Source organism: Lathamus discolor, chromosome 6 (genome assembly GCF_037157495.1).
Source record: "Lathamus discolor isolate bLatDis1 chromosome 6, bLatDis1.hap1, whole genome shotgun sequence".
In the NCBI taxonomy this organism is placed as follows: domain Eukaryota; kingdom Metazoa; phylum Chordata; class Aves; order Psittaciformes; family Psittacidae; genus Lathamus; species Lathamus discolor.
This window is the reverse complement of record NC_088889.1, coordinates 57,205,148-57,231,936: the sequence shown is the minus strand read 5'-3', so window position 1 is coordinate 57,231,936 and position 26,789 is coordinate 57,205,148. Positions and strand designations below refer to the sequence as shown.

Sequence of the window (26,789 nt, the reverse complement as noted above, 5' to 3'; positions counted from 1 at the left end):
CTAGAATTACTTGCTAGAGTAACCCAGTATCGGCAGTTTGAAACTGTTTGGAGGGTGGTCTGGGAGGTCCCTGCCCTGTAGTTGCTTCCATTTCCAGACAGTGGGCAGCTTGTCCCAAACTGGCTTGCTATTTTGGAGCCAGATAACTGCCAGATTTCAGCCAGATTCATCCTGTGAAATACCTGTTGAGAACCATTGTCACAACAAAGGCTTTTAGGGAAAAGCTCAGTGTCTACAGATCATTCTGTAGAAGATCCTGTAGGATTATTGTAGCATGAAATTACTTGGAATTTCACATGGATGTCTGCAGAGATCAGTTAGGTAGGTGTCCTGATGAACCCAGGACATTATGGATCTTAATCATTCAGCATATGTTTTTCTTTACTGCTAAGGATTGGTATACCAATGTGAAAAATATCATTTATGTGAATGTGAAAATCTAACTATTTAAATTAATTCTATCCAGCTAGTCAGAATTGTTTAAAATGAAAAAATATTCATTGCTGAAGACTGGTTATAAAGATTATGTGAGATTGAAAGATTACATTTTTTTCACAGCTATTCTCTTTTCCTCCTTCCTGAAAGGAACTCTTTCTTTAAGGCTTGGGGGTTAGTTTATTTTTATATTAGTCTACCAGATGGATAAAATCATGCTTGTCACTGTCATTCGTTGAATGTTTGACTTTGATGTAGGTTGAGGGGTAAACTCCAGATTATGATACACCATGGAAAGTATTTTTTGAAATGGAACTTCTCAGACTGTATTGAAAGTTTCTCATTCTCTCTTTCCCTGACATGGAATAGAAAAAGCCTCCATATTTTAAAGAAGTTGTTTCTTTGCTGAGGATTATATGTACACTGTAATTTCTCTTCTCTGACTGGCTTCCAAAGTGAATTCAGTTCTGGTTTGGTTGGGTTTTTTTTCACTTCTGATGATAAAGAGGAAAAAAAAAAAAAAAGCAAAAAAAAAAGCAAAGAAAAGAAAGAAACTGAAGCAATAACTGGTAGTCTGATAAGAACTCTTTGCTTCAAATTTCTTGGTAAGCGTAAACTGCCCTGTTGTTGTTATTCACTGATCTGTCTATTTAAATTCCTAAAAAGAAAATCTTGGTTGCATGAAAAACTATCTCAGAACTGTTCTGCAACGGAAAGACTTTTCACTTCCATCATGACAGAACTGTTCCCAGATTTTCTAGTGTATGACAGTATACTTGCCAGATTGGTGGATTTCTGGTGTTACTAAGAGACATGATGTTAACAGTTTTCATATTTCAGGCAAATAAAAGTTGTCTAGGCAAGCACTTGAGTATCCACACCTCTTGTCTCCTGGCCTTGCTATTGCTGGTAACTGAAATTCTTTTCATAATAACTTTGATTTCTGGCACAGTCTAGATTTTGTTTCCAGAGCAATTTTTCCTCTTTATATAGTGATTACCAGTGACTTTGCCTAGCACAGAGCAATCTGGACTTCCTTAGTCCTTTGCTGCCCATGTTTTTTTATTCTTTGCTTCTTTATCTAGTAGGGGAGTTTTGTCATATGCTCTCTGTTCCCTCATTCTTGGAATAGCCAGGAAGAAGAAAAAATAAGTACAAGTGTTAGGGCCTTCTTTCCATACTGTGTTAATGAGTGCATTTGTTTCAGAGTGAATATTTCTCCTCCAGTGTTGGGGATTTTCAACTGTTGTAGAGAGCACTCAGGTGAGATTGATATGGTCTGCTGACAGAGAAGTTCATTCTAGCCTTAGAGCACCACCACTGTATGATAGCAGGCAGAATAAGCTCCTCCAGTTCTCTTTCTGGAAGGGCTGGTTAAGGACCGCTGCATGTTTCTGTGTGTGGTATGGTGGTCTTATTCTGCCTGTCCAGTTCCTCCTTACTGGATGTGACTACAGCTTTGCAGCAAAGCAGAGGTACATCCCATATCAAGGACCCAAAGCAGTCTCATTTTTCAGGCTAAGAGACCATACTCTTCTTTGTCAACACTTTTCTTTTTTTTTCTTTTTTAATATGTGAGGGCTTTGTGAATTAAGTGTGATTTTTGATCATCAGAAGAAGCTTAAAATTGCAAAGTAATTTCTTGCCAGACTTTTGAAATGGTACTTTTCAAAGGGTCACTTGTCCGTACACACAACCCTGCAGACCTTACCCAAAACTGCAAATATTGCTCTGGATTTTTGTTTTAAACTTTTTTTTTTTTTTTTCCCCTGGCATCCTTTTTACTCACATCTATGCCATGCAGAAGAATCTTCCCTCCTTCACACACACCCCTCCCTCTGCTGAGTGCCAAATCTAGGAATGTGTTAGCAAGTGGATTGGGGATTGAATGCAGTTAGAGATAATTTTTTTTCTTTTCTTTTTTTTTGTTACAAATTTGTTTAAAATACAGCATCTCTGCAAGGAGTGCTGAATTGCCAGAGCTGACTTTGCAGTTTCAGTTCAGTGATCCTATCCGTTCTATTATTTAGGTTCTACTAGTTGTTATTTAAACATGGATATACTTTTTTGAGGGTATTTCAGTAAAGCAGAGCTAGTAAGTCCTGAGTTATTTCCATACAGGACTGTTTGAGTACATTGTCCTGCTTTGCAGAGGGCTTTGTGTTCAAGTACAAAGATGACTCCCAGTGCCTGGGCTACAGTGTGCCTAAACTAACACAGTGTCCAGGCTGGAAGTGGTGAGGTGTCTGGGAAGGTTTCTGTGTGATGTGGGTCTGGTATGGAAGCAGAGAGGGAGCCTTGATGGACTAGAACTGATCCTGGGCGTTGTGCATCGCCCTTTCCAGAAGCTCCATCATATTTGCACTGTCAATATTTAGTATCTCAATTATCAAAATCTCAGGCTATCTTGAGAGCTGACTATATAGTCATGTGATTGGGATATATAAAAAAGTAATCCATAATCCTTCTGCAGCTGTCTCTAGAAGGTCTCCGTTTTTAAAAACTCTGAAGAGTAATTGTTGGACCACATGGAATTTGGATTACAAGTATCTTTACGTATTTTAATTTGGGGAAAGAAAAAAACAGATATGAAAAATAATTATTCCTAGTAAGCAAAATACTTTGCATCTATCTTATTTTCTTGAGCAATGAATAAGTGTAAGATACCATACTTATTGTTTCGTTATAAAAAATTCCAATAAATAGTCTTCACAAACTATAAATAAAATTTTAATGTCTGCTTTTAATTACATAGATTTTAATCATGGTTAAATTATTCAACAGGGATTAAATAGCAGAAATAGCCTGCCAACACCACAGCTGAGACGGACTTCAGGAGTTTCTGGTATTCCACCTGTGGAATCAACATCTAGATGGGAACGGAGTAACAGCAAGAGATCTCATCAGGAATATAACACATTAAGGTCAGCACTTAACCATATTTTAAGGGCAATAATAAATGCATCCTTTCTGAAATGTTCATGTTTGCAAGGTTGGAACATGGTAGCAGAAGTGTTTAGTGTAAAATTTTATGAATCAAGTCTCCAAATTCTGCCAGAAAAAACTGGATAAATGTTTCAAGTTAATTATATACCATACTTTGTAACTCTGATCTCAAGTAGAAATCAGGTCATTCTGAGGTTGAATGGTATGCCTATCAGTTTTAGTAGGAAATAAAAAAAAAAAAAGCTCAAAATACACGGTTGCAAAACAAACTTGTTTAACTTCTAAACCTTTATGGACTTCCTTCTTTTCCTTTTTACTTAAAATTTTATCTCTTTCCAACTTCCACATGCCGCAAAATTTCTTTCCTTTGTAACGTATTTTTAATTTTAAAAATATTTTCCTTTTAGTTTCTTTCTAATTAAAAAAGATGACATAGCTTTCTCTCATTTAGTAGCCACTGTTGTGTGTATTGCAACATTTATTATTCCTATGGTCATCAATCAGTCAGTAAGGTAGATGAAGAAAATCATCTCTTCTCTACTTGTTAGTCAGTATGGTGCAAATAGTTTTTCTTTCCAGAATTAAGATTACGTTTTAAATTAGGATTAAAATAATAGTACATTTTTTCTTTTTTTGTTTAATGTGCCTTACGAGTGAAATGTCACATATTTAGTTTTATTTAAATGTGTAAATATGTATGGCTTTGCTTCACATCAACTAAAAGAAGTCCAACAGATGTTTGAAATTGTGTTGCAGCTTAAATACATTAAAATGTGTGTGGGTTTGCTGCCTTTTTTATTTTTTTAATACACTTGGTATTTCTTAAGATTTTAATGGTTTTACATAGGTCATAAGGGCATTCTTTAAAAGAAAATATGTATTATGCTGATAACTGATAATTACTAGCAGTGGATGAAAGTTTATAAACACACATCCAAGAATTTATTATATCAGTATTTTGTTTACTTTTGAAGTGAATCATTTAGATAATTTGGCCCTTGCCAATAGCTTTTTCCTCTTGGTAAAATATGCTGTTCAAGTTTTAACATAGCAAAACTTAATTTTGTGTGTAAAATATAATTGAACATACTAGTTATAACAGTAGTAGTAAAGACTGTATTTTCATGCTGATTTGATTAGCAGTGTTTGAAAGAATCTCCCCAGTTATAGCCACGAGAAATAATCAGAGGCCAGAGAAATTGCTTTAAACAGACTGTTGGATCTCAGTTTGAGGCTTAGCACTGCTGGTGCAGATGCAGTGCATGTTTGCAGAGTTTCCTTGCAGCTTCTACCAACCGAAGAACCTACTCAGGCTCACCTAATGAAAGTAGCAATACAGAAAACAACGTTGCTCATACCTCCATCACTTCTATTATCTGTTGACCCTGATGACCAGTACTTCTAGTTAGCCATGTGCCCTTTCCCTGCTCCTGTCACCTCCATACAGCCCCAGAATATGTGTTTGCCTTTTTTGTGATTTGTGTCCTGCCCTTCGGAGTACTTGCCAGCACTTGCACTGCCCCCATCTTCTTCTCCCAGTGATCATTCTTACCAGGTTCCCTTTAACTTCTAACACATAATCAACTCAAAAATCCACCATGGATGCTTACCTTACAGCTAAGGTGAAATGAAATAACCAAACTGTCATAGCTGTTCCTGCTGCCAAAAAAAGGCAGTCCTGCATTCCTAGAGCACTCAGTACCATTGGCTCTGGCTCTTGAGTCAGCCCCTTAATTTGTAAGAAAAGTAACAGCAATAAAAAGACAGTTTTTCCTGACTTGGGAAGCTGATTCAGTCCAGTGAAGGATTTAATGAATGTTAGAAGAAAAGCAAGAAGCAGCAAGCTAATAGCAAAAAGGGAGAGTAAAACAGCAAACTGTTCACTAATAGGAAAGCTTATAAAAAGTCAAAATATTTTTTACTTTTAATGACTGATTTCAATTGAATTCTAGCTGAGAAAGATAAGATATTAAATAATGGAACAAAAAATTAATATTGCTACAAAATGTTGGAGATTTTTTTTCTATCCAGACAATGTTCAAAAAACACTCTTGAGAGCTGCTGTTTTATTTGCATTCAGATTCTTTATTTGGTTTCTTATTCAAACACGAGTTCAAGATGAACTAACCTTGCTTAATATACAGTCTTCCTACACTAAATACTGTTGCAGCATTTTTATGTGTGTTAAAAGAATACATGCAAGCTGTGATAGCTAAACAGTGTACAAATAGTGAAAAGTTCAATCTCTCCCAGTTGTCAACCCAAACATTTTTTAAAGTTGACTAACACGTCAGAATCATCAGTCTTCAGAAGAATAAATCCATGTTTATTACTTAACTAATTTCTGTATATTAGTATTTTTAAACAAATTATGGGAGATCAAGTATTATTTCTGTATTTGACTTTTGTTTGAAATCTGATCAAACAAGGTTAAATCTGTTTTGGTAAATACTGTTTTCCCACACAGAAATGAAAGAATTAGTTTTACATAAAATATTTGTAGTTTAGAATACATGCATACAGTTATTTTTAATTCCATATCACATATTTTTTTTTACTAAAGGAAATATGTAACTGGAATTTTGGAGTGCAATTTCATGGCTAGAACAGCAGATGGCATAATTTAACAGTTGAGTTTAACGATTTCACTACTGAAATACAGTATGTCTTTGTCAAAACCAGCTTTAGTTTTAAGATTATAATAAATAAAATTCTTAAATATGAAAAATTGATTCGAAAAGCCAAGCCATGGCTGTGTAAGATTGTCATAGTATTTCCAAAGTAATCAATCTTAAATGTTCTCAAATCTGTTAGAAAATATCCTGCTTTGTTATAATGTTCAAGGAAACCATGTTAGAAAGTAAAACCTATGGCATGTTGTCCAAATATACTCTGTCATTTTAGGACTGTATAAAGTTTTCTCTTAATTTTACTCAGTACCCAACAGTTTTTAGTCCCTATAATTGACATATATTCTCTAGCTGAACTTCAATTTTACTTCTTTCTGTACTCTCTTTTTCTTGCATGGTAGTGGGCCTGTAACAGAGCAGTCTGGCTATTCTATAAGCATTTTATTTAACAAAAATTGAAAACAAGGTAGGAAAGAAAAAAACCACTCTGTTTTACTTACAGCCAAGGATCTCATTCAAATGGATCTTTTGGTGCAAATATGCTGACAATACCAAAACAAAGATCATCTTCCGTGACACTGGCTCATCATATAGGTCCCAGACGATCAGGTAAGACACTCCTAAAGACCATCTGATAGCCATCTGAGATGAATATTAAAATTGTGGAAGGATTTGGCATAGAATTCATTCTAACACTGTCAGTATAATAAGCTAGTAAATACTGTATCAGTACTGCTAAAATAATGTGTATATCAGTATTTCAGAAATTATAACTGGTCTGTTTGCCCATATTAAGTGAAAACTTGATACTTCTTTTGACATCTCTGCCTATCTGTTTTACCATGATTAAAAATAAACTGGTCTAATAATTTTGTTTTATAAAAGTTAGAATAAGCAGGTTGCATTGAGTGAGGAGAATGCACTTCTAATTATTATTTTTTTGTTGTTTAAAAACCCCAAAGTTGACCAGTTTTCTCTGAATTACTTACTGATGGTTTGGTTGTTTCCCTTTCAGTCTTCTAAACACTAGGAAGTGTACAAACTCAGGCCAGATCTGAATGTAAACACACTATTGTGTATTCTTAATGGTTCTGTCTTCATAAAAGCTGAGCTGCTTTCTGCTTTTTTCCACTTAATCTTGTGGACAATAAAGTGTAATGTTATGCATTAAAACCTGCTGAATTTGTACATGTAAAAAAGGATGAAATTAATTAACCAACATTAGAGTATTAATCTGATTAAGTTCTGGAAGGGAATTTACAAATTTCTTCTCAACTTTCCAGTCTTTCTTTGCGGTAGTGAAGTGACATTTGTTTCTAAAACCAAGCAATGAGAACTTTGAAAAATCCTGTCATTTACTGTAAGAAAATGCAATTATATACTACTATCAGGATGTGTGCGTCAAATCACTGTAGCCTATGATGCTATTGGAAGTGTATTATCTATGCATTCCTTATTTACTAGCAATACTCTTCTTCCTCATGGGCACTTCATTCTTTTTGATGAAAGTGTGTTTGCTTTTGTTATTTATCTGTACTTACCCATTTGGGTGTTTTTATCATAGAATCATAGAATCATAGAACAGTTAGGGTTGGAAAGGACCTCAAGATCATCTAGTCCCAACCCCCCTGCCATGGGCAGGGACACCTCACACTAAACCATCCCACACAAGGCTTCATCCAACCTGACCTTGAACACTGCCAGGGATGGAGCACTCACAACCTCCCTGGGCAACCCATTCCAGTGTCTCACCACCCTAACAGGAAAGAACTTCCTCCTTATATCCAATCTAAACGTCCCCTGTTTAAGTTTTAACCCATTACCCCTTCTCCTGTCACTACAGTCCCTGATGAAGAGTCCCTCCCCAGCATCCCTATAGGCCCCCTTCAGGTACTGGAAGGTTGCAATTAGGTCCCCACGCAGCCTTCTCTTCTCCAGGCTGAACAGCCCCAGCTTTCTCATCCTGTCTTCATATGGGAGGTGCTCCAGTCCCCTGATCATCCTCCTGGCCCTCCTCTGGACTTGTTCCAGCAGTTCCATGTCCTTTTTATGTCGAGGACACCAGAACTGCACACAATACTCCAGGTGAGGTCTCACAAGAGCAGAGTAGAGGGGCAGGATCACCTCCTTCGACCTGCTGGTCACACTCCTTTTGATGCAGCCCAGGATACGGTTGGCTTTCTGGGCTGCGAGTGCACACTGAAGCTGGCTCATGTTCATTTTCTCATGGACCAGCACCCCCAAGTCCTCTGCAGGGCTGCTCTGAATCTCTTCTCTGCCCAACCTGTAGCTGTGCCTGGCATTGCTCCAACCCAGGTGTAGGACCTTGCACTTGTCGTGGTTGAACTTCATAAGGTTGGCATCAGCCCACCTCACAAGCGTGTCAAGGTCCCTCTGGATGGCATTCCTTCCCTCCAGGGTATCAACCAAACCACACAGCTTGGTGTCATCGGCAAACTTGCTGAGGGCGCACTCAATCCCACTGTCCATGTCAGCGATGAAGATGTTAAACAAGACCGGTCCCAACACCAACCCCTGAGGGACACCACTCGTTACCGGTCACCAACCGGACATTGAGCCATTGACCACAACTCTTTGTGTGCGGCCGTCCAGCCAGTTCTTTATCCACCGAGTGGTCCATCCATCAAATTGATATCTCCCCAATTTAGAGAGAAGGATGTCGTGTGGGACAGTGTCAAACGCTTTGCACAAGTCCAGGTAGATGACATCAACTGCTTTACCCTTATCCATCAATTCTGTAGCCCCATCATAGAGGGCCACCAAATTGGTCAGGCAGGATTTCCCCTTAGTGAAGCCATGCTGGCTGTCACCAAGCACCTTGCTGTTTTTCATGTGACTTAGCATGCCTTCCAGGAGAATCTGCTCCAAATTTTGCCAGGCACAGAGGTGAGATTGACTGGTCTGTAATTCCCCAGGTCTTTCATTTTCCCCTTCTTGAAAATGTGGGTTATATTTCCCTTTTTCCAGTCGTCGGGAACTTCACCTGACTGCCATGATTTTTCAAATATGATGGCCAGTGGCTTAGCAACTTCATTTGTCAGCTCCTTCAGGACCCGCAGATGGATTCCATCAGGTCCCACGGACTTGTGTGCGTTCAGGTTCTTAAGATGGTCTCCAACCAGATCCTCTCCTACAGTGGGCCCAAGGTCTTTATTCTCACAGTCCCTGCTTCCACCTTCTAAGAACTGGGTGGTGCAGTCAGAGCTTTTGCCAGTGAAGACCAAGGCAAAGAAGCTATTCAGAACCTCAGTCTTCTCCAAATCCTGTGTAGCCAGTTCTCCTGAAAGCTTCCTCAGGGGGCCTGTGTTGTCCCTAGTCTGTTTTTTGTTTGCTACGTACCTGTAGAATCCCTTCCTGTTATCCTTAACATCCCTGCTAGGTTTAATTCTAACTGGGCCTTAGTCTTCTTAACCTGGTTCCTAGCTTCCCGGACAATATCCCTGTACTCTACCCAGGCCGCCTGTCCTTGGTTCCATTTTTTTATAAGCCTCTTTTTTCCTTTGAATTTTCCTCAGCAGCTCCTTATCCATCCAAGGAGGTCTCCTGGCCCTTCTGCCACACTTCCTTCTAGTTGGGATGCAGCACTCCAGAGCTTGTAGCAGGTGATCCTTGAATATCAACCAGCAGTCTTGGGCCCCCCTGCCCTCCAGGGCTATATCTCATGGAACCTTACTAAGCAGGCTCCTGAAGAGGCCAAAGTCTGCTCTATTGAAGTCCAGGGCAGTGAGCTTGCTACATGGTCTTCTCACTGTCCTGGGGATCTCAAATTCGACCCTCTCGTGATCACTACATCCAAGGCTGCCCTGGAGTACCACATTCTCAACAAGCCCTTCCCTGTTGGTGAGCACGAGGTCAAGCATGGCACCTCTCCTTGTCGGCTCCTCTTTTACTTGCAGAAGGAAGTTGTCTTCCACACAATCGAGGAACCTCCTGGATTGCTTGTGCCGTGCAGTGCCATCGTTCCAACATATGTCAGGGTGGTTGAAATCCCCCATGAGAAAAAGGGGTTTTTACTTTGTTTTTAAAAAGGTCTCAAGCATATTTTTTCTCTATTGCAAAACAATGTGGTAAAAGAGTTTTATCTAGGTCAGTTATAAATACAGGACTGATTTTGATGATTTTTTCTTTTTTTCTTTTTTCTTTTTTCTTTTTTAAGTTAAAAAAGCAGTCCTGAATCAGAAAGGAATATGGAAAGATTTAGCTACTGATTAATTTTGCCAAATCTAGAACCAAAATCAAACCTTTAAAAGCCAGATGCTATAATACATTACATAGTTTGGCCATTCAGGTGTGTGGTCTAGACTGCTACATAGTTGTAGATCTGAAAACTTGGAATAGATCTAAGTACTTAGTATGCGTTTGACAGTGTGAACTAGAGACTGTGTCTTGACAGCTTGCACATTCTTTACAACATAAAAGGTTTTTGTTTTTTAATTTCAGTCTTTCTAAGCAGCAATGTTTTAATCGTAATCTGAACCCCATGCAATGTTTGTTTTGGAAGGTGCATCTCCTGGCCTGAGTCCTGTGGGTTCACCTAGTCATGGATCTGTCTCCAGCGGGGCTTTCAGTTGCTGGTCGCCTGTAGAGTTTCCTGATACTGCTGATTTTCTTACAAAACCAAGCATTAATATACATAAGCCTCCAGGATACACATTTAGTTCTCCAGATTTTCAGCAGCAAGTTAAAACATCTGTAGGTTATATGTGTAGCAGGTACTGTAAACTGTTACGTTTTTAGTAACTTCATGTGTGTTGAAAATAATACAATTAAAATGAAAAACAGAACAAGACTTATACAGCTACTAGTATGCTAGAAAAAAAATAAAGATTTCATAATAATTTGTAACTATATTGTCCAGAGGAGACTAAAGAATGCTGTATGTATGCCACTGATTTCAAATAGCTCATCCTCAAAGGCAGCAGTTATTACAGAGTAAAAATATTTTACAAACTTTTAGAAAAGGAGGACTTCCTACCTGGGAATTGTATCCTGTATTTCTGAATACTTTCTAAATAATTAGCTCTACTTTATTAATTCAGTGAGATGAGTCCATGAGGGGTGTTGCTTGACTATTTTCTAAATTACAGGCTTAATCTGTACGTGCCCAATTTAGGAAAAAATACTAAGGTAATTTTATGGAGGAACCTTCAAAAGCATGTCTTTTTAAGAAATTTACAGTTATTTTTCAGTACAGCAGAGCTGTATCAAAAGAAAAATTACTCAATGTTGTAAATATTTTTCATGTATTCTGTAAGCTGTGGACGTCAGATATTCAAGCCTGTCCCAATGCCAGAACAGGAATTTGCAGAGTATAAAGACAGGAAATCCGGTGAGTTTTCAAAATAGACAAATATTTGCTATCAGTTTGCCTTTTTTCTTAAAAAGCCAATGAAATTAAAATTTCTGTAGTTCTACCCATTTTTTTTTTCCTATACCCGAAGTAACTTCTATACATATATTCTGTTTTAGTTTGTGACTTATTTTAGATTATCTTAATCATCCTATTGCCTGCTTCATAGTAAGGATTTTGTAATAGGCTTCTAGTCAAAACATTGTGGTTCTGTACTCCATATATCAGACAAGTTCTCTGCCATCTCAGCTAACCTAATCACTAAACAAATTTTTGCAAGTAAAAAATTGTGCCTCTAGCTTTTCTCAATCTTCAAATAGGTTTTGGCTAATAAATTTTGTCTTTTACAACTTTTGTTTTGGAAATCTTAAAAAATATTTAAAAAAGCTATTACTGATATTTCTGTGAATAATCTGTATGATCAGCTCAAGAATTATTAGACAGTAGTAATTTACAAATAAATTATTGATGTAGTATTTATGCATGTATTTTCTTTAAGGTGAAATTGGAAGTGCTGGTGTTTCAAAAGAATCTTTCCACCATACAGAGAAGAAAAAAGTTGAAACGAAGGAAATGATCGATCAAACACAAAATAATCTGCTTGTAAGCATGTAACTGCAAAAAAAAAACTTGCAGTAACTTTTATCAACACAGTATTCCTTTATTACTTCCAACATGCTGTAAAGAAGTCATTGCATTGCTAAGAATCGTGATTTCTGAAGGGAAATGGTGCATCATTTAAATTAAAATTTTCATTTAACAAGCTGTGTTCCAGCTTGCATAAATTCTATTTGCAAATGACAAGAACGATGGTGATTGTATTAATTTTTTTGTTGATCAAAATTAATTTGTGTAGATGTAGTGTTGATAGAATGCTCAAACACTAACTGCCTAGTATTTTCTCCTGGAAGTTAATGAAAGATGGGGCTGTTTCAGTGAGGCTTATAAATTAACATTCACACAGTGCAGTACATTGGAAGTGCAGGGAGACAAATGGTTTAAGCTTTACTAACATTCTAGGTTTATACATGTGTTTTTTTTAAAGCTTGTTTAATTAATGAGCTACTAAACCTCAGTAAATGTTTTGTAAGCCTATGCATATTTTTGCTTTGGTTTATTAACTCATTTTGTTTAAATAGGAGTAAGAATGAAAACATAGCACTGTCTCAAGAAGGCCTGGAATCTGTTGCCTTAGAATATGAAAAGTCAAGCCCTAACTGTGCTATTTATACCATTGATTTATTATGTCCTCATAGTCATAGTTAGAACACTGTTCAGTAAGTTCAATGGTGATTTATCGTTTTCATGGCTTTTTTTGCCAATAAAACTGAAAGATTAGTTTTCATTGCTATTTTAGGGATGATAAAGTACCTTACTTTCACACAGGTGGATCAGAGTCCTGCATTAGAACTAATGTTATTAGACCATGATTCACTAATGGAGAAGATGAGCAATTGGAATTTCCAAATTTTTGACCTTGTACAAGAACTGGGAGATCAGTCTGGAAGGATCCTTAGCCAGGTTTGTTGTCTTTTATTATATGTGGGAGGGTATGTAAAGCTTGTGAGGCTATCATATTTTATTTAAACTGTGAAAAAATTTTGTAGTCAACATAGATATGAATGCTAACTTGAAAAGTGCAGATGTAATTTCTCATGTTCTCCATCTCATTGTAAGCCATAGAAAGTGATTGATCTCTAGATGACTTGCTCCAAATTTTCTGAATTTTATTCTCAATGTAAAAATAGGTTAGATTCACACTCACTAGGTTTTGTAGTAATATGCCATTTCCTATAAAAAAATGTCTCCTGCTTTCAGAATTACTGTGTTTGTGAACCATTTCTTTTTTCTTTATTTCAGTAAGATATTTCCCCCAGCGCTACACCTGTGTGGGAAGAGAAGTGATCCTTTAGGCAGTCTTTTGCCTCTCAATCATGCAAACAATGGGATTTTTTTTTTTTTCCATGCTGCTTTCTGCATGTAGTAACCCTTTTTATCTCTTTCTGATTTACTATTAAGCTCTTTTTGTGCAGTTTCATGTTGTGCTGAAGCAAATCTATTGGCAGGTGCAAAAGCATAATCCTGTTTGCTCTTCCGCAGCCTCTCCCATTGATCAATGTCATCTGTAAGCTTCTGTCTCTTTCTTTATAGTGGATTTAGCAATCATGGAGCTATAGTGTGGGCTGGATTTGCTTCTGATCTGACCACAAAATATTTTTATTGTCAGTATTGCTTAGGTTTTTTTGTTTTTGTTTTACCTCCGCTACTATATTTAGTAATTTGAGTTTTTTAATAAGTAGGAATATAGATTTTGCCTTTTTTTAGGTCACTAATGGAATAAAGTATGAGTATTATGCAAATTTGGGAGAATTTTATTAAAAATAATCAATTGTGCTTAGAATTTATCGGTAAAGTAAAACTTATTCTGTATTTGCAAGGGTGATAAAAAAATCATTAAACATATCTCTTTAATAATAACTTCAAATAATCTTTAATGGAATGTCAGTAATTTCCAACTTATCAGCAAGCAAAATTTTAAATACAGGAATGTTTTGAAACATGAAAAAGCAGACTATGCTTAGGTATATTTTTCAAACTAAAATTCACTTTAATATATATTTAGGTAACTTACACCTTATTTCAAGACACTGGTTTGTTTGAAATTTTCAAAATCCCAACTCGAGAATTCATGAATTACTTTCGTGCACTAGAAAATGGCTACCGAAATATTCCCTGTAAGTACTATCCAATTACATATTATTTTCCTTTATATTTGTGTCTTCTTTTGTGCATTATTTTGATGTTTAATACAGACAATATATGAACTTAATATATTTTTTAAATTTTCAGAATTTAGAACTGATTAGTGAATTGCAACAAAAAAAAAATCGGTGGACTTAATATCTGAATTTGTTAATATATAGGTTGAATTTGATGGGTAGTTGAATCAAACATACTGAACTCAGTGGGTGAATTGCTGATTTAATAGAAATTTGGTTTAGGCCCATAATAGAATAATAAGAAAATAGAGAATTTTGACCATAATTATTCATCTTGCTGTTTAGGGCAGACAAATTTATTGGGAAATAAAAAACCACCCTCCAGCTTCCCCTACCCCTCCAGCTCCCATGTCACATATGTTCATACCACGGTGCTTGTAGGTATTAGATTAGAAGCAATGCTAGTGGCTCACCATCACTGATTTAAAAGGCTACTTAATCCCTTCCTGACTCTCAGGAAGGATGTGCAGTATGCTTAGAGGATGTTTGATGGTTATCTAGCTTGCTTCTTAAACATTTGCTGATACAGCCCCCAGTAACAATTTAAATTCAATTTTTCCTTTATATTTAATCAAAATCTCCCTTATTTGGTACTTTACAGATTTTTTTGGTTTTTGGGGGTTTTTTGGTTTGTTTGTTTGTTTTCTTGTTTGTCTGTTTTTCTGGGTTTGGTTTTGTTTTGAATTTATTTATTTTTTTCCCCTTTTTGATCCTCTTGATTATATTTCAGATAATATTTTTATTATATTTTGATAATTTTCAGATCACAATCGCATACATGCAACAGATGTTCTTCATGCAGTATGGTATCTGACAACACGGCCTATTCCTGGATTCCAGCAAATTCCTAATGAGCAAATGATTGAAAGTGATATGGGTATGTATTCACATAGGTTGGGGTATGTTTTTCTTTTGCTATAAGAATATTTTAATGAAACTACAATAGGTAAAACAAATTACTCTGGAAGAAAATACCTAATTATTCTCATAACTCTAAATTTTTATTGCCTTGCATTTTAATATAAGGCAATAGAAATATCACAGCGTTAGTATGCACCATTCAGAAATACCATGTAGTAGATTTTTAGAAAAATTATTAGATGAGTAATGTTGAGTTTGTTAGACAAGAGTACAGGCTCACTTAATAAATTTTCTATGCTGAATGAAACTCCTGTATAATTCTACAGTCAGCATATTTTTGGTATTTGAAATACATTAGACTAGTATTTCTTAATTAGAAAATTAAATAGACCAAAGAAAAAATACCGAAGTCAAAGTATGTAACTTAATTTAAGTTCTGCTTAATGGTTTTAGTGTAAAAATGAGTATTTCAGAATCCTGTATTAGGTATCACATGCAGACGTTCAAATGACTGCCCTAACAATAACATCCCTTAAAGAGAAATAAAGACTTCAAATTCAACTTTTGTATGAGATTAGTTCTAATGAAGCTTACTTTTCTGTTGTCTGTGATTTCATGTAATTAATTTATAAGCTTAGGTTTGTAGTTTTTACTAAAATGTATACTGTAAGTAAAGTAGAATGATTCTAAATATACACTTTTATATTAAAAACTATGTATTTAATAAAAATAATATGGGGAAATCAAGCATTCTCTAAGAACTCTGTTTTATATGTGCAGTAAAAAAAGACAAGATGGGTCTGTAATTTTAAGAACTAATATGTGAACTGTACAGAACATCATACACTATATGTTATTTTTCCTTACTAATTAGCCCCTCTGCTGTCACTTTTCTCTTTTTTCTATGTTTGTCAATACCCACCGATTGCACCCTATTGCATTTTCTTCCTTTGAGTGTTATAAAAGGGTTCAGACTGGAGACTTGACTAGAGGGAAGAAAAATTATAAAAATAATTTTGTTTTCTTTGACAAAAAAAAAAAAGGTACATTAAAATAATAAATATATATTCTTATTGTTTTGGAACTTCCACTGTCAGTGTTATTAGGATTTTTAATCCTCACTTATTATATTAAGGCAAAAGGGCTTCCTTTTTTATGCAGTGACTAAAGAAGCACTATTGTTTTTTCTTTCCTTTTTTTTTAAGCAGTGATTTTGTCTGGAAGAAGAGGAGAGTAAAACTATGAATTTCCTTATCATGCACATGTTTCTAACATAAGGGGTTTAGTTCCTTTTGCAGTAGTTTCCACTGTCCCCTGAGCTTTTCTTATAGGTCTGCAGTTCAAGAAATGGGCGAATTATAGAAATAGTACAGAAGATGCTGAAAGATCCTTTATTGGCCTTACTGAGATTGGAGAGAAATCGTAGCATTCTCTTTTAGTGCTGTCATTTTTAAGAAGGCAATGAAATTCCAGTTGTACATAACAGCAGGAGGTCTTTAGCATCATGACAGTAAGGGGAAAGTAAAAAAGTGATAGACCTTAACAGTAATGTGGAGCCATTTGTATCCATGTGGGTTTTCCAAGATCTGTAATTTAGATTCTGAGATGTACATTTTTGCTAGATTTTCTCCTCTTCATTCCCTCTCACGGCACAAATACCTACAAGTGCATATTAATAATTAAAAGCTTAGATTATTACGGTTGCTTTCTAATCTAAATGACAACTCTACTGCAGTCAAGAGGCACAGACTAGATGGCGGTATTCCTTACTCCACTAGTTTACCTTCTGCACTTGCTGAAACATTCCTCTGAACCAGCCTTGTGCAGCATGGAGTGAACTGTAGCTGCAAAGAGAGTGACTTCATCTGGTTTATGTCTTTTAAGGCACCACGGAGTTTCAAGGACCAAAGCAAATTTTTCTTCCTTCCTCTCCTCTTCTGATGAGGGCAGGAAGCTTGGATTTGTGCCCTATAATACAATATTGCCAGAATTGTAAAGTCTGTTTCTTTTTCTAAAGTTGCATGGCAAGAGTGATCTCTGACTGTGGTGTATTAAAAATACTTCTTTTTCCTGATTATGACTGTTCAAAGCTCTTCTGAAAGTGTCCTTTATTTGTGTGAATGATAGTTATCCCTCAGCATTGTAATGCGAATTCTTGTCTGAAAAATTGATCCGAAGGTGTATCTTTATGCAGTGCTAGGTAAAGAATTGGTTTCAAAACAGCAATGTTCCACTTTCCAGTTTTGGGACACTTCTTACAGGCTCCATAACATCCTGTAGGATTTTGCCCTCCTTGTCTAATGTCATGAAATAGCTGAAGCTTTTTATGTATTTGGAAGGCTGCCCTCCCTCCTCTTTTATACATCCTGTGTGGCTATGATGAATTTATGATTTACTGGCATTTCAACTTCTTCAGAATTGGTAGTTTATCTATAAAAAACAGTGTGACTTCTCTTTTTTAGGTACAAGTTTTTCTTTGCCAATTATTCAGCTCCAGTTACAAGGATAACTGTATTAAGATTATGCTCAGGATAGTTATCTAGCTGAGTCATTTAAAATGTTATAAAAATATGAATGAAATAATGTTCAAAAAAACCGCCTTTATTTTTGTATTTTAAATTTTCTTAGATGAAGCCAGTGGTATTTCTCCTGTTCAAGTCAGCTACATTTCTTCAAAAAGTTGTTTTATTGCTGATGATAGTTATGGTTGTCTGGCATCAAATATTCCTGCTTTGGAATTGATGGCTTTATATGTAGCAGCTGCCATGCATGATTATGATCATCCTGGTCGTACAAATGCTTTTCTAGTAGCTACAAACGCACCTCAGGTAAGAAATTCTTTAACCAGAAAATTACTTGTCTGTATCTGAAATCAGAATAATGACAATTTCTCTTCTGTATATCCCTTCTGTAGCCTGTTCAGGATCATTTTGCCAATTTAAGAAATGGGGGAAGTAATTTGTAGTTAACTTGTATAGTACTTCTATTTTTTTTTTTTTTTTTATTTGGCCTGATAAATTCCATATTGGTTGTGTATATGTGTAAAAATAATTTTTAATTTGCAAAATTGAAAATAATATAAAGCAATGAAGGTTAGAGTAAAAGTTTATTTCATAGAGAGCTGGCCCTAGGACTGTCTAAGCAGCTAGTTCATTAATACCTTTGGGAGTCCTCTGAAATCATAGTGGTGTCTGCCATTACTGTAAAAATGTAAATAAGCATTACCTTTAAGGGAGGGTGAGTGAAATAAGAAGAAATAACAAGGCATCCTTGTTTTTATCTCCCTTATTCGACTTTGTTGTTAGAACAGAGAGCAGAAAGAGAGGAGATACTGTGCTCTTCAGGGTTTAAAAGGCTAAGACGAGAGGTAAAACAGGATAAAGCTGAACAAAATAGCAGATAACAAAAAAATTAAAAAAAATGGTGGGGCAGGGAAGAATTGGAAGGAAGGAAGGAAAAGCACTGCAGAAAAGATGCCTAAACTGCATAGTGAGATATTCTTATCTAAAGAGTGGAATAGTATCTGGGGAAGAATATTTATAATGGCTGTTTGGATCTCTTAAAAATTAGAGACAAAAAACTTAAAATAATAACACCACCACAGTAGTAAACCAGAAACCAGTACAGCTTGCCAGGAGATGGAGACTTTAAAAGTTAACTTTTCATTCAGTTTTCAACAATTCCTCATTGCAAAATAAGAGACGTTTAGGATATAGGCAGTTATATATTTCTGTTGAAAACAGATGCAAGGAAGAATAAACCAAACAATACAGAGATTCATCTCTGATTTTCAGAAATACATTCATTTTGTAAATGATGTCTTCCTTTCCTCAAAACATACAGATTATTTTGCCATTTTCCAAGTAACTTTTTCAGGTCCTATGTAATATATATTAAATTAATTATTTTCTAGGATGTTTTGTATAAACACGGGAGTTGTGAGTAAAACCTACTGTTTTAATATTTTAGTTAACTCACAGTTAAAATGTATTCATCAGCATTAAACTTAGCGCATTGAAAACTAGTGATTCTTCACACCATTTCATATTAACCACAGTTCTTATATGCTTTGGAGTTCATGTGTTTTGGTTTGGGTTTGGTTTTGGTTGTTTTTCTTCTTTTTTTTAACAATACTGGAATTAAGAAGAATTAAAAGCATATACTTAGATCTCAGGTTTAGGTTTGATTTGAGGTTTTTTATAATGTCAGGATGTGTGCTTCCCTAATCCTACCAAGAGTGCAAGGTTTACATTTTAAGTGGTTTGTTTATGTGTGTTTGCAGTATGAATGTAGACATCACTAGGATATCATTAAGGACTTCTCAGGAAAGAAAAAAAACTTCACTAATTGTATAGTTTCATTGTTCTTTTTTTCCTCATCTGCCATTTTTCTTTCACCTTAACTCTCAAAACTAGAAAGCAAAACATCATTGCCAATGCTTTTCTTTTTTTTTTTTTTTTTTTTATTAAAGACTCGTTTCTGACTAGCTCTTAAGCTTCAGCATATTTATTATAATTTTAAATCTTTAGTCTGTCATTTATGACTCTTTTGGGTTTGTCTTTTTTTTTTTTTTTTTTCTCCTTTCTTTTCGTAGGCTGTTCTCTACAATGACAGATCAGTCTTAGAAAATCACCATGCTGCTTCTGCCTGGAATCTTTTCTTATCACGACCAGAATACAACTTTTTATCAAATCTTGATCATGTAGAATTCAAGCGCTTTCGTTTCTTAGTGATTGAAGCAATCCTTGCCACAGATCTGAAGAAGCATTTTGATTTCCTTGCAGAATTTAATGCCAAGGTTTGTTACATTTTAGTGTCTGCACTGAGCTGGGCACAATATACTGGTTAGTTTTGCTAATCATTGATACTAATGGCTTGCATTTAAAGTTTTCTATTTAAATTTAAGTTACTAAAAAATGCAAATAAACTATTTCCTTTGTACAAACCAACTGTAGTTTGTTGATTGTTTAATAATCCTAGAAGATGTGACATAGGAACCCCCAGGAGACAGTGATCATACCTCTCACTTCCATCTTCTGAGAGATAGTAAATTAGTTTGGGCTTTTATGGGTTTTTTTTATGAGGGCTTTTTGGGTGGTTTTATTTTTTGGTGGTTCTTCTTGTGTTAGTTTTTATTTTGGTTTTTTTTTTTACTGTATAAGATAAAAAATTATATAGAAAAAATAATGCAAGTGTCTGTTGTTTTAACTTAGTTTTAAAAATGTATTTCCTCAATCCAGGTCAATGATATCAACAGTCATGGTATAGAATGGAGCAATGAAAATGATCGCCTACTGGCCTGTCAAATATGCATCAAACTGGCAGATATTAATGGCCCAGCAAAAGACAGAGAGCTGCATCTGAAATGGACAGAAGGCATTGTTAATGAATTTTATGAACAGGTGGGTATGGAAAGTGCAATTTACTCTTTTTCTTAATGACAGCTCTTTGCATTACCTAATATAGAACTAAACCAAACATTACTCCTTGTGTTAAATCTGAAGATAAGGTACTTCTGTCTTCTCTTTCTGAATACTGAAAACTTTTTCTTACAGGTAGTGTATGAATATGACCTTTTACTTGCTATCAGTTGCGTTAGAAGCTTGCAAACAAGCTCTGTGCCAATGTTTTCCATTTTTCAGATATCAGTTTATTTTTTTTTTTTTATTTTTTTTTTTAGTAGGATGATGTTGATAAACCAAAGTAACTTCTACGTTGAGAAGTTAACTGGTATGTTTCCAGGTGAAACGATATGTATAGTATCCACAAGATTGGAAATGTATATTCAGCTAATGCAGTGCAAAGACAGAAAATATTTCAAAACTTTAAAAATTAAATATTAAAAATACACATTAGTAACTAATAGTATTAAAATGTAAACAAGAACTTTACAGCAGAACTTTGGTAAATAATTCTATCAAGATTAACTGGGAAAAAGTCTGAAAATTCATTGCCTATTTTTACTTTTACAACTTCTGTAAGCCCCCTAAATATATTTTGTTTTCACTCTGTCATTTTTCCATAGTCAATTTTCTGAGGAGTTAACTATTCATGAGGCAAAAAGCAAGGACTGAAAAATATTCTTCTCAAACCAAGAAGATAAAAATGAACAACAAAATCACTTGGGAGATTTAAGCAATAGCAATAATAATCAGAAGTGTTCACGCTTGCTGTAAGACTGTAGTATTCTAAGTTGTTCCTTTAAGAAAAACCTTTTTGCAAAACTGTCAGGTGCACAGAAGTGGTGAGGTAAAGGATTGTAACTCAGTTATGTATGAGCACCTGTTCAATATTTTCTTCTCCAATTTATAAAATGGGAAAAAAACCTAAACCAAACCATTTATTCTAGATGTTATGGTTCATTTCATTCTTCTATGACTTTTGGAGGAAGCCATTTACTACAATGCCTTGCTCGAGCTGATTGCTTTCTTGTTTTCTCTGTTCGTTAGCTCAGCAATTGAAAATCTCTGCCTACCCTGAAGCTGGCCTATAAAGGAAGAGGAATAGCAGCTCCAGTAGAACTAGGTCTTTATCTATGCAGAAGAATATTTCACAGCAAAGCTGAAGGGAGAAGAGTTACAGGCTATGCAAGTTTGAGCCATAGTGTGTCTTTATTTTAAATTGGCCTAATTACATGTTCATTCACTTAGTCTATCCTATTATTGCATCTAGTAAAAAGATGATACAATCCATGTGATGGTTACTTGGTTCCTTAAAACTAATCTTTCAAATAAACATTTAAAGCTAATTTTATGAGAAGTTCTGATCATTTTTTTTCACTTTTTTTTCAGGGTGATGAAGAAGCAAGTCTTGGGTTACCTATAAGCCCCTTCATGGATCGTTCTTCTCCACAGCTTGCAAAACTGCAAGAATCTTTCATCACTCACATAGTTGGCCCCCTTTGTAATTCCTATGATGCAGCTGGATTGCTTCCAGGCCAATGGGTTGATGAAGAGGACGATGCAGAAAGTACTGAAGATGATGATGGAGCACAGTTGGAGAGTGATGATGAAGAAATGGAACATGATCTTATTTTAAGTAAGTTTCTGTACTTCAGTTGGTGCCTACGGTTATCATTTAATAGATTCAAACATAGCAAAGATGCTTGAAATTGTACAGTACAAATATTGTCATTTTTAATAAGTTTTTTAATAAAATTTTGTTAATACCAGGAGACATGAAATTTGAAAACAACTCATTGTTATCATTTGCCCTGTCACTATTTAAATGTTCTGAATAAGCATCCGTATGTTAAAATGTGCCGTTGGGTTTTTATGTGTAAAATACAATTACTTTGAATCTCAAACAATCAAATATGCTTATAATTTTACAGAAGCTCAAAGAAAAAAAGGTAGACGAGTGTTTTGCCAGCTAACACACCATCTCAGTGAAAATCACAAAATATGGAAGAAAATGATTGAAGAGGAAGAAAAAAATAAAGCTGAAGGAGCTAAACTGCTGGGTGAGATCTCACCTTTACCTCAAGCAGATGAAATTCAGGTTATTGAGGAAGCTGATGAAGATGATGAGCGACAACTAGAAGACAAGACATGCTAAGAAATCTTCAGTGGTGTCCAGTATGATGATAGCCTATTTTTTTTCCACTGTGCTGACTTTAGCCTGACACATTTCACATAATATTTGAAAGGCCTTAATACTGTGAGAGGATTCTTTCTACTCTAGTGGAATCCCACTCCTATGCACTTTCGCCACACAGAATATGAAACTTTATTCAAAGATTGAGTATTATATACCCTGATGCAAAGTTCTTTATGCCTTAGTTGGTATAAAATATCCTGATAAAATGCTGCCTTGCTGAATATGGAACTCATTTTTCTTGAGGTACCTGCAATTTTTAAAAGCATTCAGTGACTTCTGTTACCAAAGTGGCAAGAACTTTTTGCTAACAAGGAAATGTAGGATGAATCCTAATATTGTCTTGAGTTGTTTATTTCATGTTGTTTTTGAACATGAATGAGAAAAAGTCTGTGCCTATAAGAAAACTATGTTATCATTGCAGTGCAAGCCTGTTATGGGGTGTCTACTTAGTGCAGTAGTGTGCTTAATGTAGTCACCTCAGCACCTGTTCAATGACTGTGACATAAATGCTGAGTTCTGATATTTGTGGTTTAAAAAAGAAAAAAAATAATCCAGGTGCATCTATTTCTGATGCTTTTTATTATTGTGCATAACTTGATGTTTTATTTTTGCAGAAAAATATTAAGGTTTGCAGTGGGTGTTCATGATAATTCATCGAATACAAGGCCATTATCATCTGTTGCCTTGCTGTTTTGTGGTAGAACATTAAAAACCTTTTCTGCTACTTAAATTATTAAGGAATTTTATTCTTTAAGTCTAATGCTATATTTCCTGCCCTTACTCAGGTTCCTGTTTAAAAACAAGTCAACCACATCGTAGATTTTTACCTTGCACCAATTTCCGGTATTAAATTTTAAGGAAATAAGATCGTATTTCATTTATTCTTTGTATGTAAAATTTCAGGAGAATTAAAGTTTAAAAAAAAAAAAAAAAGATAAACTACTGTTTCAAAATGGCTATTTTAATGTGCCCTGCATTATATTGCCTTCAAGTTTGATGCACATCCTGAAACAGACAAATGGAAAGCAGATGGTGAAAACTTCGTGTAAAGCCTAATAGTAAGATAAATATCACTGTCTTATATTAAATTTTAGATTTAGATAAAACTTAGACATTCCACACATGTATTTTTAGGAACACTACCATTGTAGTCTAAATAATAGTAAGAAAAAAGGGCATAAATTTGGCTACAAATATTCAAGCAAGTTGCAACTTAAACTAGTTTTAAAAGTGCACCTTTTGAGTACTAAACATTTCTATGTTGTGCAGTTGCATTGAATAGAAACAAATGCAATTCCTAAACTTAGCATATTTGTGTTTACATCAGTTGACTTGAAAAAAAGGTAACATTCCTAAGAAAACCTTGTGTAAATTGTATTGCACTATGTTACACAAACAAATTTTTATTCTGCTCTTTAATTGGCCAGTTTAAATAACTAAAAGGAATTCTTTTTTTTATTATTATTTTCTACTAATAAGCTTTTTGTTCCTCCATTTAGAAGACCACTGAGACATGCTTTTGCTATTTTATATATTCAGTGCCAAATCCCCCTTTGCTGCCATTATTACTATCACTGCATTTTTTTGTAACATAAGCAGTGTTAAAAAACAGGTGTTTCTTTCATTAATAAAATGTTGCACTACTGAAGCTGGCACTTAATGATCATTCACTTGTATTTTACTTATCTTGTTCATATATTTTCCTAACAGATAATTTGAAGTCTACAGAAATTATGCTTGTTTCAGTATGCTGTTTTGTCAGCATTTTGTGTGTAGATTTTGTTTGTGTATAAAAAATTCACTTTATAACTGTTTAGTTTCATTTTGCTTTAACTGAAAAAAGATGCAAATGACCTTGTCTGAAGTTACAGCTATATTATTCTACATAGCAGTTTTCCACTTAGTTTCCTTTAAAAATGAATATTTAAAACTAATACAAAGAAAAAATAAGAAGGTAAAAATAACATTTTATCTATTATGAAAGCATTGGCAGCATTTATATCTGGTGACAACTTTGCCAGCAACTTTTTTATCTCAGGGTTTCCATAAACTGTTTAGAAATACTGAAGCAATTTTAAAATTCAGAAAAAAGTAGCAAACCTCAGTGTTTATTCAATAAAATGTAGTGCTGATACATATTTCCAGTTAGATATTTTCAAGTTATAACAGCTTGTTTCAAAGATACATTTAATTATTAATGCATTTAGAATCCACCTTAAAATATTTGTTATTTCTGTATACAGAATATGCAACTAATTGGTACTCCAAGAGCAAGGGGAAAAGAATGTACAAATGTTATCAAAGGTTGGTTCAGAGCATGTCTGCAGAAGTGAAAACAGGTAAATTCCTGACGACTGGAAAAAGGGAAATATAACCCCTATTTTCAAGAAGGGGAAAATGGATGACCCAGGGAACTACAGACCAGTCAGTCTCACCTCTGTGCCGGGCAGGATCTTGGAGCACTCTGCTGGAAGGCATGCTAAAGCAGATGAAAAACAACAAGGTGCTTGGTGACAGCCAGCATGGCTTCACTAAGGGAAAATCCCGCCTGACCAATTTGGTGGCCTTCTATGATGGGGCTACGGAACTGATGGACAGGGGTAGAGCAGTTGATGTCATCTACCTGGACTTGTGCAAAGCGTTCAACACTGTCCCGCATGACATCCTTGTCTCTAAATTGGAGAGACATCAATTTGATAGGTGGACCACTAGGTGGATAAAGAACTGGCTGGATGGCCGCACACAAAGAGTTGTGGTCAATGGCTCAGTGTCCGGTTGGTGACCGGTAATGAGTGGTGTCCCTCAGGGATCGGTGTTGGGACAATTCAGTTTATTCAGTGCAGCTCTGCACAGAAGGACTTGGGGGTGTTGGTTGATGAGAAAATGAACATGAGCTGGCTTCAGTGTGTGTTCACAGCCCAGAAAGCCAACTGTATCCTGGGCTGCATCAAAAGGAGCGTGACCAGCAGGTCGAAGTAGGTGATCCTGCCCCTCTACTCTGCTCTCATGAGACCACATTTGGAGTATTGTGTGCAGTTCTGGTGTCCTCAACACAAAAAGGACATGGAACTGTTGGAACAAGTGCAGAGGAGGGCCACGAGGATGATCAGGGGACTGGAGAACCTCCCGCATAGAGATAGGCTGAGAAAGTTTGGGCTGTTCAGCCTGGAGAAGAGAAGGCTGCATGGAGACCTCATAGCAGCCTTCCAGTATCTGAAGGGGGCCTACAGGGATACCGGGGATGGACTATTCATTAGGGACTGTAGTGACAGAACAAGGGGTAACAGGTTAAAACTTAAACAGGGGAAGTTTAAATTGGATATAAGGAAGAAATTCTTTACTGTTAGAGTGGTGAGGCACTGGAATGGGTTGCCCAGTTAGGTTGTGAATGCTCCATCCCTGGCAGTGTTCAAGGCCAGGTTGGACAAATCCTTGGGTGGTATGGTTTAGTGTCAGATGTCCCTCCTCATGGCAGGGGGGTTGGAACTAGATGATCTTAAGGTCCTTTCCAACCCTAACTATTCTATGATTCTAGGTGGATGTAACTGTAGCTGAAGTTGTCTTAATTGTTCAGAAATGATAATAGAAGGTCTGACTGTTGATTGAGCTGTTGTCAACAATAATACATCTCCATATGAGGCATATCACTTATTCTGGTAACAACCCAACGAGATAATTACAACCGATCTACATCTGTGGTCACACTTCAATTCACAGCTACCAAGGGATGCTAAGGAGCACACAAAAGTCCACAAAAGAACACACCTAAAATACTTTCAAAGGCAATACTCACTTTTTTGTGTGTGTGCATGTGAAGTAGGTCAAATTAGCCTGCACTGAAGTTTATGCTGCTACAGTAGATATACCTTTTATGGATAACATTCTCAGGTTTAAGTAAAGTCTTCTACAATGTACGTTGGATTACTTGCTTCTATGCATAGAGTGGATACAGAACTTCACTACAAAGTTTTCTGTAAGGACCTAATTCCTTCCATGCCTTGAAGATCTGGATGTTATAGTGGTGTTGAACTAGTCAAAACTAACTACATAGATCCTTTTCCCATGAATTCTTCCTCCATGACAAACTTGGTTGGTAAGTCTAAGATTCAGAATGAAAGGACTGGTGTAACGTTGGTTATGGTAAGTCCAAATTAACAAAGTTTTGCA

At 35.6% G+C, this 26,789-nt stretch overlaps 1 protein-coding gene across 2 annotated transcripts in view; it reads left to right on the top strand.

Moving 5' to 3' along the window:
- Positions 1-26,228, top strand: part of PDE3B (phosphodiesterase 3B) — a 92,874-nt gene extending 66,646 nt beyond the window's left edge. For both annotated transcript variants that reach the window (XM_065682956.1, XM_065682957.1), the window contains 13 exons: positions 3,220-3,359; positions 6,514-6,620; positions 10,534-10,744; positions 11,288-11,361; positions 11,882-11,985; positions 12,769-12,903; positions 14,006-14,117; positions 14,926-15,039; positions 17,652-17,851; positions 19,618-19,821; positions 20,264-20,425; positions 21,815-22,061; positions 22,357-26,228. In XM_065682956.1, the coding sequence (XP_065539028.1) occupies positions 3,220-3,359; positions 6,514-6,620; positions 10,534-10,744; positions 11,288-11,361; positions 11,882-11,985; positions 12,769-12,903; positions 14,006-14,117; positions 14,926-15,039; positions 17,652-17,851; positions 19,618-19,821; positions 20,264-20,425; positions 21,815-22,061; positions 22,357-22,580 (2,034 nt within the window). In that variant the 3' untranslated portion in view covers positions 22,581-26,228. The remainder of the gene's footprint in view (positions 1-3,219; positions 3,360-6,513; positions 6,621-10,533; positions 10,745-11,287; positions 11,362-11,881; positions 11,986-12,768; positions 12,904-14,005; positions 14,118-14,925; positions 15,040-17,651; positions 17,852-19,617; positions 19,822-20,263; positions 20,426-21,814; positions 22,062-22,356) is intronic.
- The last annotated feature ends 561 nt before the right edge of the window (positions 26,229-26,789 follow it).